The sequence below is a fragment of the Abrus precatorius genome, unplaced genomic scaffold, assembly GCF_003935025.1.
Source record: "Abrus precatorius isolate BTA unplaced genomic scaffold, Abrus_2018 Scaffold5, whole genome shotgun sequence".
Taxonomy (NCBI): Eukaryota; Viridiplantae; Streptophyta; class Magnoliopsida; order Fabales; family Fabaceae; genus Abrus; species Abrus precatorius.
In genome coordinates this window covers 7091003-7106307 of record NW_020874395.1, presented here as the reverse complement: position 1 = coordinate 7106307, position 15305 = coordinate 7091003, and the positions used below count along the sequence as shown (strand labels likewise).

General features: G+C 28.3%; 1 protein-coding gene across 1 annotated transcript; it reads right to left on the bottom strand.

The window, feature by feature from the left end:
* Positions 1 to 6017: 6017 nt before the first annotated feature.
* On the bottom strand, positions 6018 to 7634 carry LOC113868143 (ankyrin-1-like). Its single transcript, XM_027503707.1, has one exon. The coding sequence runs from the start codon at positions 7632 to 7634 to the stop codon at positions 6018 to 6020; it is 1617 nt and encodes a 538-aa protein (XP_027359508.1).
* Between the last annotated feature and the right edge of the window lie 7671 nt (positions 7635 to 15305).

The following is a 15305-nucleotide window of genomic DNA, read 5'->3' as shown; positions in this document are numbered from 1 at the left end:
TTTAAAATAGCCACTCCCAGGCAACGACGTCTTACTTTCTCAGAATTTGCATTAAAAGTAAATTTAACTAACAAGTGTATTAGTATAGTTGTAGCAAGTTATAAAATTTTAGAATCAAAGTTGAGTTCCAAGTATTGTTCTCAGGGAATAGTTTTCTCAATTATCACTTCACAATTCAACAACTAATTTAGTCTAATACAATTCAATTGGAGTTTGTAATATTTGGAAGCAATTTAATAAGTGCAAAAAGTAGAAAATATAACAAAACAAAAGCCACAAAATTTGTATTAAAAACAGATGTATGAAGCATAGTTAGGGGTTTACTTCACCAAAACTCTAGTATTAACTCAATCATGTTCTGAACATTCAAGCATTTGATTTAATTGACAATCAGTTTCACATATTATTAGTCAAAGGTTAATTCCTTAACTCAATGACCCTAACATTCAACTCAACCACTCTAATCCCTTAAATGTGATTCAATTAAGTGTTGCATTAAGAATTAGAAACCACATGATTGCAAGATTAAGATGACTTATCCCTAAGAAATCACTAATCTTGGTAATTAATTCAGATATGAGAAACAAATTTAACTTCTATTGATAAAGGCTTTTCTTTGTTAGTCAATTGAATTTCTATCCAACAACTACTTTATTAATAAAATTAACTACTCAATCCAATCAAATACTTAAAGTTCAGATCCAAAATCAAATCAACACTTCTATTTCAGATCTATAAATCCTTAACTACAAAGATTTAGAAAGCCATTACAAGTTGAAAAGAGAAAGAAAGAGAAGAAGAAAATGAGCAGAGAATCATCTTTATTCCAATCTTCAATCTGATTCCTCAAGATATGAAGCTTGATGTTCGTCCCCAATCTCTCTCTCAGACTCTCTCAACACAAGAAAATGGAATAAAAATGAAAAAAATGAGAAAAGATCCCCAAATTTCTAAGCTAATCTCATATTTATATATTTCCTGCCTTTCTGGCGTGGCTACTTTTATAACATCAAGTAACCACGCAGAAGGCTTTCTGGTAGTCTTCATAGCTGGAATAACCACTTTTGTTGACAATAGTAGCAACACAGAGATGAATTACCTCAAATATCATACGCGTGTTGACTTTTATTCATAATAAGAGCCACACACATCTTATTTTTGCTGGGATGCTCTCTGGAATGATCACTTTTATTGACAAAAGTAGCAATGTGCAACTTATTTTGCCCTTTGATCATGCGCATGTTCACTTTTCTCAGCAATAGTGATCACACGCAGCTTATTCCTTCTACCTAGACTTGGGTGTGTTCACTTTTCTTCAAAATATTGATCACGCGCAGCTAATTACTCTTACCCAGATCTGGAACAATCACTATTATTTGTAATAGTGATAACGTAGAGCCTTTCTTCATGGGCATGGCTACTATTGTTGGAAAAAGTGTTAACATGTAGGTTAGCCTCTGAACTTAAGCTCTAGAGTGATCACTTTCCTTACAAAAAGTGGTAACGCCCAACACTTAGCTTTATTATTCTTTACTTTTTGTGTCCAAAATTGCTACTTTCTTCTACTTTTCTTTTAATCTTCCAACCTTATGATCTTAGCTCAAAGTTTCCTACAAAATATGTTCTAATCAGTAATTGTTTGTACAAGAAATTCATAAAATCTAAACAACTAAACTATTTAAAAAGAAATTGAACATTCTATCATTTTTATGAATATTTTAGCTTTCTCAATCCATTTTTCTATACAAAATGTATTAAAAACTAAAGTAAATTACTAGTAAAATATGGATTTATCAATTGGCATACGTTGTATCCGTGTTGCTGCGACTATCCAACAACTATCTATACTAAAAAAGACCTCAATGGATCCCAAGGGCAGTGAAAGATTGAGATAAGAACTTCAGGACTATTAAAAAGGATGATGGAATAAAATCATAGCATTAATGATCTTGAAGAACAGTTCAGATGTCAAGTGCGGCGAATTACTTGTACACTTTTCTTGATCATGATCATATGGGAAAACCCACTCAATTAATCTTTGAATGAGTGATGGTGCTAAGGTTGGGGCTAATATTGGTGATCTCAAAGAGGATGAGGACTTGACTCTAGAAGAACTGGCTGAAATAAAGGGTTGGCATGGTGATGACGACTAGAATTATCCTTAGTATTTTGGTATGGAGATAACTGCTCATTAAGACTAAGTTATTTTAATTTTTGCAAATGATGTATATGAGTCTTAATATATTTTGAAATTATAATTTATAATTACTTCAATTTTAATCTAAATTTATTTATTTCTTATTGCTTTACTACTTGAATATTTTGTAAGCTGAGTATTAAAGATGAAGATTCCAAATTTTATTTAATTTTTCTCTATAAATCTAAGTAAATTTATTTTATTTTCTCTTTTTAATATAAAACTATTTCACCAACTGTATCAATAAAATAAGAACATACAATGTGTTCATACATTGACACTCATAAACAATTTTCTACATGAATTGTCCCTTGAATTAATATAAAAAACACTTTCTATATTAGTTGTATAGTATAACTAATGTAATAAATTTCTTAAAAAATTTTAAAATTTTTTTCATCTCATATTTTACATCAATTTCTTTTATAATTGATATAAAAAGTCTATTAACACTCAATATAACTTGTTACTCTTACAAAAATTTAAAAAATCTCCTCTGGCTCATTTTTACATCAATTTTTTTTAGAACTTATGTAAAAAGATTTTTATAAACATTCAATCTAATAAGTACTTATTACATCAGTTATAAGAACTTGTATAATTAAAAAAAATTTGTACAATGTCATTTTTTCACTAGTAACATAATATCCTATGTTTATCAAATTGTGCGAATAAGTCATTTTCTTATTGAAAGATCTAATATGACTGTGAACTCTCATTGTGAAAAATGTTTATTGATATTTTTCCTTAATTATCAAGTACACGACTTAGTCTAATATTATTTACCAATTAGATTAACGTGTGCCACAGAACAACAAGAAAATACAAATTCATATAAGTCTTGAATCAACATAAAAAGCATACAACATTGTCTCCCAAATTGTCAATCACTTGTCAAATTCGCCTTTATGTTATGTGTTTTTGTGTACATAGGAAAATGTTAGGTAACAATACAATACAAATAAATTTATTCTTTATAAATTTTGCTGTAGCTATTAATAATATCATGAAAAAAAGTCCTAAAATAATGTTTTGTTACTATTCTTGTGCTAGTATGGGTCCATTTTTGTTACTATTATTTAGATCACCTTAATTTCACATTCACATACCAAAATCAGTTATATAATTATGGAGCGATCTTGTGGGAAATTATTCAGCAAAATGTGTTATGTATACCTTTTTCTGAAGTTACTCAAAATGATGAGTAGTGCAGACTCTAGGAACTAAGCAAAATAGTGACATGATTCAAGCACCACATTACCGACACACTGAAGAATAAATGGAAGATTACCTGAGGCAAAAACACAAAAAGCTATATAGGGCAAAAGGTGTTAACGGAGCTTCGTAATTTCACTGAACGAACTAAAATTTAAAAATAAAATAATAAAATTATATTAATATATTTTTTGTATTCTTAATTATTTTATTATTATTTATATTTAATTATTATATTAATATATTATATTATAATTCTTTTTATTTATAATAAATAGAAATTGTTTAAATATAAATTATATTTTATTCAAAACAAAAAATTTATAAAAAATATAAAAAAATAAAATAAGAAATTCAATATATAATAATAATAATAATAATAATAATAATAGAGCTATGTAGTAAATAATATAATTTTAAATAAATTATATGTAATAATATATATATATATATATATATATATATATATCTTTAAACTTGTCACATATTTTATTTTTATTAGTATAAATTTTTTGAGTATGTTACCCATAAAAAAAATTTTAGATATCACAGAACACACTAATAAAGAATTCTTTCTTTTATAGATTGTTTCAATAAACGACTAATAATTACTTACATTTTTTTACTTTAGCAGTTTTGTTATTTAATTGCTAAGAAAAGTTTGAGTATTTTTTAAATATTATTTATATATTTCTTAGTATTGATTATAAGGAATTGCTAAGAATTTTTTTAATTGGTCTATTTAATCACTAAAACATATTTTTTTCCTTAAAGGTATCAACAATAACTACTTCAAAAAGGTGCTAAATATGTTGCAGTGTCATATATTGATGTTAATCGACGTATAGATATATAATTTTACAATCAATATTTAATTATATTTTAAAATTATATGTTATAAGTTAAAATAAAATTGTTCGATAAATTATGAATTAATTTTTATTTATATGATTGTTTATATGCATGTTCTGTTTAAAAATATTTAATTCAATGTTTATAAAAAATTATTAAACAAAATAATTTTTATTAAAGTTACTTGAAAGTAGCTTGATGTCTAGTTTGTTTACATTTTGAATTAGTATTTATACTTTAAAAATTTAATACAAAATTATTCATAATTTCTTTAATTAAAAAAATAACTACTTTAATAAAAATTACACGGATTATAAAATTTTGGTGAAATTAATTCATTATGATTGAAGTGTATCTTTTAGGCCAATTAAAGTTAAGTATTTCTCCTAACAGTCACGCTTTTAATTATTTATTCGATAAATTTCAACAGTGTTCCTCTTTAACCACTTTGTCTATCGATAATCATACATTAATATTTGTATTTAACTGAAAATTTAGTACTTTTGCCGTTTTATTTTACTTTTAATTTTTTATCTCTTTATTTAATCTTAATTTAGTTCTTTTCATTAATTATGGCAGTAAAAATTTCCCAAAATAAATAAAGCATTCAATTGAAATCAAATAAAATAATTAAAAATTATAATAAAATAATTTTTTAAAATTAAATGAAAATAGAAAATAAAGCACTAATTTTTCTTATCTAATAAATAAAGTTTTGTTGGTATATATATATATATATATATACACACACCAATGAAAATAGAAAATAAAGCACTAATATATATATTAGTATTATAAAATAAGACCAATTAAAAAAATCTAATTAAAGAAATGTAATCAACTTTTTCTTTTCCTTAATACCAATGCCAATTCTTAGTATGATCGTATCGAACCACCGTCTCGCCATGCAAAGTTTCTAATGAGTATTAACAATGATCAGCACTAGGAAATACATTTTGGCATAAATCTAAAATTTCATCAACAAAATAAAACCAAAGCCAAAGCCAAAGCCCAAAATTCATCTCAATTCCTTCTCATTCTAACGTGCCAAAATCAAAATCCCTAGCAAGTAGCATTAATTAGAAACTCTATTGTTAGAGTCAATATTTACAGAATTTTCTCAAATAACTCTACTTCTCACGAATCAAATTCACATTTAACTCACTGCATACCAAATTCTCTTTAAAGAAAGTCTTCTGAGTTCTAACAGTAATAAAAAAAATGAGGAACTGCTAAATTATTTGAACCTCGTGTTTAAAATAGATGGTAGAATTTCATGGGTGTGTTGTGACATAGGCCTTGAAATCAAAATTCTTGTAGACCACTATGTAACTTGATTTCTAAATTTATTTCTCAAGATTAATACAGTAATGCGCCTAAACTCCTGGACTCAAGGATAGAACCGTATTGGAACCTTCACAATAAATTGCCACAGAGAAGAGAAATGAACTATAGAAATGCAAGGAAATAAAACAGGAAAAAAAAAACAACATAAAAATATAAATTCGTCAAAGAAGTGAAATGTACTCTTCTTTTTAGTCCAGATGACAGAGTTAATGAATTAGAAGATCATCAAAGAGAATTAAACAACCATTATAGTCAAAGTCAAAAGGCTAATTGATAAGTCACAAAAAGCAATTAAAACAATCTGTAACAGTCTCATCTCAACAACTAAAATGTAGTTTAAAACATTTCTATCTACCCAATTTCATTGCCATTATACCAACACCTCATACTTGGTTTCTCTTGGTAATTAGAGCACAGCCAAAGCCATGGAACGATCCATGCTACCACCCTTCAACACTCTGGTTCTGCTTCCAAACTTTTTCTTCTTTACAACACCCCCTACTTCCATTTTATGCCCAAAAGGAATAGCAACAAGTGCTGAAGGTACATGATCCACATTATTGTCCCTACAAGCCCCACCATTCACAAGAATCCTCGTGATCCCCACATAGTGCAAAGACTCAGCAATTTGCAACACACTCACACCCTTACTAGTCCTTGCTTCAACATCAGCACCTTTCTTCACCAAAAGCTCAGTCACATCAGCATGCCCGGATTCAACAGCACAGTGCAATGCAGTGTACCCTTCTTCATCCTTTGCATCAACGTCTACCCCTCTCTCCACAAGAACCTTAACTGCATCAACTCTCCCTTTGAACGAAGCTCTATGCAGTGCTGTCCAACCATGTTGGTCCCTTCCATTGATTCCTGCACCATTCTCTAGAAGCTTCTGGATGCTCCTCACTTCACCTTTCCTTGAAGCTATGCATAACTTATCCCCTAAACACAAAGCATCAAAGAGGTGAGCATGCCCATTTTCATCTGCAATATCATATGCTGTTTTCCCTTGTCCATTTCTCACACCCTTTTTAGCACCACCCTTCTGGAGCAAGAGCTTGACTATGCTCTCATCACCTAATGACGACGCTATATGTAAAGGGGTGTCACCTTCTCTTGAGTTTGTAACATTTGTATTAGCACCGTTTGCCAGCAAGAGTTTTACACAGTCTCTTCTGTGTTCTTCAACTGCAAGGTGCAAGGCTGTGTTACCATCTCTTGTGAGTGAGTCCACTTTGGCTCCTTTGAGCAAAAGAAGTCTTAGAACCTCTACGTGCCCTCCTCTTGCTGCATGATGGATTGGACCAAAGAGGGAAGATTCTGATCGTTCTGTGTTGGCTTTGTGAGCCAAAAGAAGCTCAACTATTAAGGCTTCACCAGAGGAAGATGCAGCCTCAAGTGGGGTTGAGCCAGAACAGTTTGTTGCTTCTATGTCAGGCTCAAATTCTAGGAGCAATTGAACAAGATCGGGTCTTTTTTGTGAAATTGTCAAGTGGAGCAATGTTTGGCCTTGTGGGTCAGTGGAGTTCACAGATTTCCATAGTGGGTCACTTTTTTCTAGTACTTCTCTTATTTCATCCATTGAACCATGTGCTACAAGTTGGGATAGAATCTGTGACCCCACAAACATGACTTTGATGCCACTGTCTATGAAGACTTGTTTCTTTTTGGTGGTAAAATAGTCATTAGGGACAGCATCAAACATGGAAGAAGGTTCCTTGATTGCTGCACCAGGAACAAGCACACTGTGTAAGAGAAAGGTGTCATCTGAGTGAGGGAAAGATAAAGGGAAACTGGAGCCTTGTGGGAGAAGGTAAGTGATCTCTATGGCGATTGTGGCTAAAGGGGATATGATCCCTGATTGAGGCTTCACTGTGTAACGTGTTTTGATTAGAGGTTGAAGTCTGAAGGCCACTGGCATTGTGTACATCACATTGCGTAAGGTGATCTTGCCTTGGCACTTTTGCCCTGGTTCAACTCTCATTATTACTATGTTTGATGGATCTAATCTTATGAGCCTATCCATGTTTGTGTCTTGGTTGTCTCACAGCCACTTTGGGATATATGGTTTACGATTATATGATAATGTGGTTGGTGGGTTTGGAGAGAAAAGCGCCAGCAAAAAGGAATAAAGGAGAAGAAAAATTAAGTGAAGGTGAAGGTTTGGTAGGTTTATATGGCGTGCTTATCAGTATTTTAACAGCTTTGGTTAAAGGATTAAAAATAAAAAAATTTATTAAAAATTATGTTGAATTTATTTAAAATTTATTTATATTTTAAGGTATGAAGTGTAAGAAAGAAGGGTATACGAGGGGCCGGCTTTAGCTAGAGTGTTGCCAAGTGGGGGTGTAAAGAACAATGTTGATGACTTGTTCTATTCGGTGTTTGGACTGTGCAAGTCATGGAACATAGTTGAGTAAGTTAAAGAATCATAATCATTCTCCCTATTGCTTATGCTGCACATCACTTTCAGTGTTTTAATTTTATGATATTTTGCAAAGGGCCAGTTATGTTGTTAAATAATGGAATATTTGGTGATAATATTATACAGCTACTGGGGTCAGAAGAAAGTATAAAACTTAGTGCAACTTTGGATTCTGATTTGCTTAAGTCAAAACTTTGGTATGGAAAGTGTATACTCAGTTTAATTCACCAACAATACATTTGCTAAAATAATGATTGTCTTATTGGTTTAATCCAGATTCAAAACAACTAAAAATTTTACAATATATTTAACTAAATTTAATTTTAAGTTGTTCTTGAGTTATATTTGTTAATATAAATATTTTATGTTTATAGTAATGATATGATATATTAATAAGTAGTTTTATTAATAAATTTCTCAATACAAATTATTAAATTATGAAATATTAATGAAAACTATTTTAACAAATTTTGTTTACCAATTTAATTAATGGTTCTTTTTTCTATAGATGCTACATGGTTCCGGTACATTCGTTTACTTGGCCAACTATAGTGACAACACAAGTTATTGTAAACTTTGTCGCATAAATTTTGTCTGTTAGCTGACGGGCCCACAGCGCCAAATCTGATTCCTTGTAATTATTTGCCCTTTCATGTATCAGACCTTTGGGAGGTAGGTTTTGAAAAAAAAATATTATTTGAATAATTATTTTACTATTTATTATTTTAAGATTGAACGAAATAAAATAATAATTTAATATAAATTAAATATATTAATTATTTGGTAGTATAAATTTTCAACTTTTGAATAATTCGCAAGTGCAGGCACTTGTTTTTTGGTCAACGCCTTTGGTTCAAGATGAAGAAACAGTTCTTACTTTTGGGTTAGGAGAATATTGATTCAATCTACTACTATCATGTTTGTTGCGATTCTTTCAAATAAAATAAAATAAAAACAAGCAACGCTTCCTACTTCTGTGGCAAGAAAAGTTGCATGAAAGAATTCAATAATTCATAACTAGTTAAGTAGTAATGATTAAGCATGTTAAGCAAGAAAGGTGATTTTTTTTATGAATCTAAAATAAATTATACAAAGAAGAAGCTAATATAATAATTTCTCTAGTGTCAGTTAATAAAACTGAGTCTAATTGAAGATAACATGTTTTTCAAATAGTAAATGCTTGATCCGAAGATGTTTCATGTTTTGTCAACCAGTATACGCATTCATTTCTTTTAAGTAAAGTGTGATGAATAATCAGATTCTGATTATATGACATGAACTTTATAATGTGAACAACTAAGGGAAAATAAAGATGATTAAGTCCGTTTAGCATCCAAGATGTAGTTGTTTTGGAATCATATTCACACACAATATCTCTATATCCTTCATGTCAAGCTAAAAGTGAATATTCCCCAAAGGAACTAACATCCACATTTATCTTGAGAAAACTTCATACAGGTGCAAACCAATTAACTTCTTTTTTACTCGCGTCTTGTTGGTTGATCCAAACACTTTTAAAGTTGCTTCAAAAAGTGCATGAACTTAGTTGAGAACTTGCCACTCAGTCCACCTGAGATCTTCAAAGACTTCATTATTTCTAGCTTTCTAAATAATCCAACAAGTGACTGCAAAAGAGTACCATTAGTGTACATAGTTCTAAGTGGGAAAATTTAGATGCAAGATCACGGGTTAGCTACCAATAAGCATGTTTGGCTAAATAAATACCAAAATTGAAACTTTTCCATACTGTATAATGTTAGGGTGGATTCTTATCTCCTCCCATTGGGTGCATTAATTAAGGATTTTAAGAAAGCATTGTTTTCTCGACAAGTAAAGAGTAGTTTATGTGAACCGTTGATTTTTTTGAAGGTTAAATGAATGGCTAAGATTAATTGGTAAAAATCTTCAAACTTACAACAATAATAGTTAATAGACCTGATGCAAAAAAGGTAAAAGTGTAAAAGTCACATTCATTACTCAAGTGAGTTTTTTGGGTTTTATCATTAAGCATTGAAAGATTAATATGGTCAAGTGTTAGAGGTGATGGGATTTTAGATTTGTAATGAATAGTAAGATGATGACCTAGTAAAAACAAACTCTTCGAGAGAAAGGAAGGAAAAGTTAAAGTCTTTCGGTGAAGAAGAGGTCAAAGATTTAGTCAATAACAAAGGATAAGACGATGACAATAGGAAAGAGAAAGGGAAAGAGGATGAAGAAGAAATAGGAGAAGGCAAAGAAGAACACCTATTATAAGAAGAAAAGTAAGATGGATTTGGGTGCAAATGACTAAAGTTATTCAAATAACCAGTTAAAATCAAACCGAACCAAAGAACTAAACTTATGTGAAAAAACTAAATTGCAACTGTATGTGCGAGAGCCAGGTTTGAAAATCAAACTATTTTTAATTGAAATTTGAACATAACTTTTTATCGATTCTCGCTTTTTCATTGTTTTATTCCTTTTTCTTTCAGTTTGCTAATCTCTCTAACCATTCCTAATTGAAACATAATATCTCTAATTTGCTCCAAATTATTTGAACAAATATGTATATTCAATACCTATTTTATCTATTGTGTATATGATTATCTTGAGAATATCTATTTTTTCTAGGCTTGCTTTGTGGTTATGGCAAACTTTGATTTTGCAATTGAAGTTTATGATTTTGTTAATTAGTATGTTGTGAACCCTAGTGGTTTAGTTAGGAAATTGAAATGACAGAAAGTGTTGCTCCTTCCCAATTGAAAAATATAGTTGAGTCAATATCATTAATGTGTGTGATGAAAATATGCGAGGCAAGAGAATTATAGTTTTAAACTTTTGTTATTCCTTCTCTGTTTTCTTTACCTTCATATAATCTCAATTTTCTTTACCTACTGATATGCGGCTTATTCTCCTCTAATATATGAAACAATTTAAAAGAATTCGTTAGTGTAAACTTAAAAAGAGTTATTATGTTGTGAATATTTTAGTAAATTTGAGGATTAATTATGTATGCTTACACATAAGATAGAGAATGCACTAGTTCTTGCAAATCATTTACTCAGAACCCAATTTTATCAAGTAAAATAAGGTAATGAGTAGGTCAAGTTGTACCCAGTCAAAACAACTAAAATAATACTTTAAAAACACTTATATGTAATGCACAATTAGGAGCAACAACTAGAAAAGGTACTTGATTCATAACAAAAAAAAATGCCAGGAAAGATCACAATGGTAAGTTTTATTCCCTGTACATATGCCTCTACATCTAACCTTTACCATCCTACCTAATTCGGTTATTGAGATGACCTATAATTCACCAAGGTCAAATAGATTCCCTGTACCTTAAACAAATAAAAAAGTGTTGTGGAAGAAAAAAGGAACCATTAAAAATAAGACCTTTAAGTACTATAACATCTCCACCAAAGAGTAATGAAACAATAGAGAATGACTTTGACATGATTAAGGGAAAAAATCTCACTCTTTTATGTAAATTATGTGTGAAAGTTATCAGGTCAAGATTGTAAGATAGAATAATAAACTTTAGAGTAACCACTTAAAATCATATTACTCTAATACTCTTCAAAAGGTTCAAAAATCACATTCATTATAAACTACTAAAAAATGTATTTTAGAAAATAATGTTTTATTTTACAATAATTTTTTTAAATTCAAGTACCTTAAATCACATTAATAAAACTACTAAGAGTTTCATTCCACCTTAAAAGTACTTTATCATATCATAAATATCAATGCAGATTGAATGACAACTTTACTCAAAAATTAACTCTACACTTCAACAAACATTATCTCAAAATATGCTTTAAAAAATTGTTTCTTATTTTAAAATTTTTATGTTATTTATTTTTAGCAAACCCATAATTTAGACAAATACCATTGGCTTTCCTTTTATTGCATGATGATGTATGAAAAATTACTAAAATTCTATATAAATTTATATTATTACTTAATGAATTTGTTAAGATTTTTAAATTAAGCAACTATTGAATTTGAAAGCACAACCTATTAAAAGAAAATATGAGAAATGATGATTTATAGAAAAATAAAGGCAAGATGTACTCACTGACAAGGTAAGGGTTGACAAAAGAAACTATAATACTGTAAATTTTCAATGAAGTTTCCTAATTCTCTTTTATACCAAATAAATGTGGCACTCCTAAAATTTGGCGTTCCAAATTTAGCCAAACTCTTGCTTTAATTTCTTCTTTCACAAATATTATATGTTTTAATTTCTTGACTTTTTATAAAATTATATAGGTTAATAAAAGTTTACACATGCAAAGGAAAATAAAATTTCAAACTTGTATACACAAGCTTCTAAGCTATAGGAAAACTTCATTTTTTTCATTTGTGTTATATGTTAAATTTAAGAAATTTAGATTAAACTTAAATGTATGAGTCAGGTGTGTTTCGAATTGTTAACTTAATAAATAAAGATTAATAATAACTAAATTTTTGTTTGCTTAATTTGTTAATATTTAAACCCTACAAAAAAATTAAGAACTAATTCTAATGTAATAACCTATATAGGAATCAAAGTTTTTATCTTTAAATATTGTGTGTTAATTAAAATAAAAGTCCGTTATGTGCTTCATACGTGACAATAATATTGTGTTAGAATTTTGTTAAAACTTATCACTTAACTATCACCACTTATTAATAAGATTTTTTTTTTCACTTAATAATTTAAAGACTAAAGTTTAACACATTTTTTTAAAAGACTAATTATAAGTGTAGAAATTTTAAAAGAAACTCATCGTAAACTTATTAATAAAATTGATACATGTTTGATTTGGTACACGTTTATACAAGTTATATTACCGCTCACAAAACGACTTGAGTGGTGATAACTATTAAATCTTAAGCAAAGCTAAAATAAAATTATTTTAAATATATATTATCTTTATATTTTAATTTCAACTTTTTAATATTTTTTCATAGTCCTTAAGTTTTGTTTTAATTCTCAAATATCAATATATTTTTAAAAAAATTTAGTATTTTTTTAATCAATATCACTCTAAAAAAAATTAATGTGATACGAAAAATTAATATTGATATTTTTTAATTAATTACATCATTATTTAACAATCACTAATATTCAAAAGTGCTAATTTTTAAAAAAATAAATAATAAAATAAAAATAGAAAAACCAGAATTAAATTTGCTGGAAATATAAATTTAAAATTACATTTAACACTGACATTTTGGGCTAAAGATTATTCGTTTAACTTTTTTATTTATAAAGTTGATGTGCCAGAAAAATTCTGCACCACATCAAACCATGGTGACGACGATAAAAATAAGACTTTTTCTTTTTAAATTAATTTTTAAAAAATAAATTTTAAAAGTAATTTTTAAAATAATTAATACCTTCTAGAATCTTATTTATAGAAAATAAAAAAAAATTGACTTAAAAAATACATTACAAAAAGTAAAAACTTAAAAAGAAACTCGAGTATCAAGTTCAATGTGAATACTAATTTTATTATTATTATTATTTTATTTTATTTATTTTATTTTATATAATTAAAAAAAGAAAAAAATTTATTTTAAAAATAACAAAATTAGTCTTAACAAATACACTAAAATTAAATTTAATTTCTTAAAATAAAAATTTAACATTGTAAAAAACTAAACAAAAAGATAATATCTACGTTATTTATGAAAAAAGAAACATATCAGAAATTTTGTTTGTTTTTAGACAAGAAATAAAGACTTGGAAGGCATAAAAAAGGTAGATAAAAGAGAAAGAGAAGGCAAAAAAAAAAGAATAGAAGGATTAAAGAAAAAAAAGTTGAAAAACAAACTCATAAAATTAAGCATTTATTTTATTTCAATATCATAGTTTATTGTGTATGATATATCATTGTTTCTATTTTTTGAATCACAAAAACATGTATATTCATTGAAAAACACAGAACATCCAAAAAAATTGATGACAAACATAATATTATAAAGTGAAACATGATAAAACACTAAACTGAGACAATTTTGAGATGTTGAAGTTGAATTGAGCAAGAGATGAGTTCAAAACATTAAACTAACTAGAACAATTTTATTTGCAAGTTTTATTAACGGGTGGTCAATTTACATGAGAGATCAACACTATTCATTTAAAAGGCGTCACTTAAGCGGCGTGATACTTTACTATTTTTGTAGGATGCATTTATTTTTTCCATTACTCATGTTATTATTTTTTTCATTACTCATTTCATAAGTCTTCTTTGTAAATTAATCATGTTTTCTTTATTGTAGTGATCTTATTTTTTTTCAAATAATTTTCTCTTGGCTTTCTCACCTTTCATTTGGTGTGTACACTACCTCACTAATTTGTTTACTCAAATTCTTCAAAAGCATTAACCAACAATTCTATTGTCATTTTAGTAATTATATACTAAAAGGAATCATGTTAATTGTTGAAAGAGTGATAAGAAAATACAATCACAATAATAGGTTTTAAACTCTATAGGAAGCCGAATGAGTTTTATGATAAGTTTAGCATGATAGAAGAAGTTGACTCATCATGATAACTCAAAAACAAGTAGCAGTCTGGTTTGATTAATGTCTCACCCAATTAGGATTTCATGAAAGAATTAGTTCAGACAAAAATCTTACTCATTCATGAATATGAGGTGTTTGTTTTTATAAGGATCAAGAAATTTGAATATCCAAAAGAAAAAAGGAAAATTTGTCTCATCATAGCATTTAACGTAATCATGCAATAACTTCATTCCAAGTATTCAATTTGTACAATCATAATACATAATTACATTAGCATGCATTTATCACCATTTGAAGTTTAATTTAAGCTCAGTATTTGCCTTACAAGTTTCATTTCTAATTTAAGCTCAAGATCTAACTGAATACATTACCTTTTTTTTGCCAAAATTCAAAAAACTAATTGATCTCTTTATTTTTATGCTTTATTTTTCTATTAAAGTACAGAGCTTGATTAGCCATTTTATTCTTTATTAAAGTCCAGCACCTGATTGACATACTTGACTTTCTGTTAAAGCCTAGGATCCGACTAGGTACTTTACCTCTTATCAAAATTTACAAATTAATTGATCTCTTTATTTTTCAGAATTACTTTTACTGTTAAAGTCCAAAGGCTGTCTAACCTTTTATTTTATGTTAAGTTCAGAATTTGATTGAGACATTTCACTTTTTTGTCAAAGTCGAGAACCTAACTAGTAGATTTCACCTCTCTGTCTAAGTTTAAAACTTGACTAACACATTTAACTCTTATTTCAAAGTCCAGAAACTAATTGG

Excerpts from the sequence above, each read along its gene's own strand:
- LOC113868143 (XM_027503707.1), bottom strand. The coding sequence starts at position 7,634 with ATGGATAGGCTCATAAGATTAGATCCATCAAACATAGTAATAATGAGA.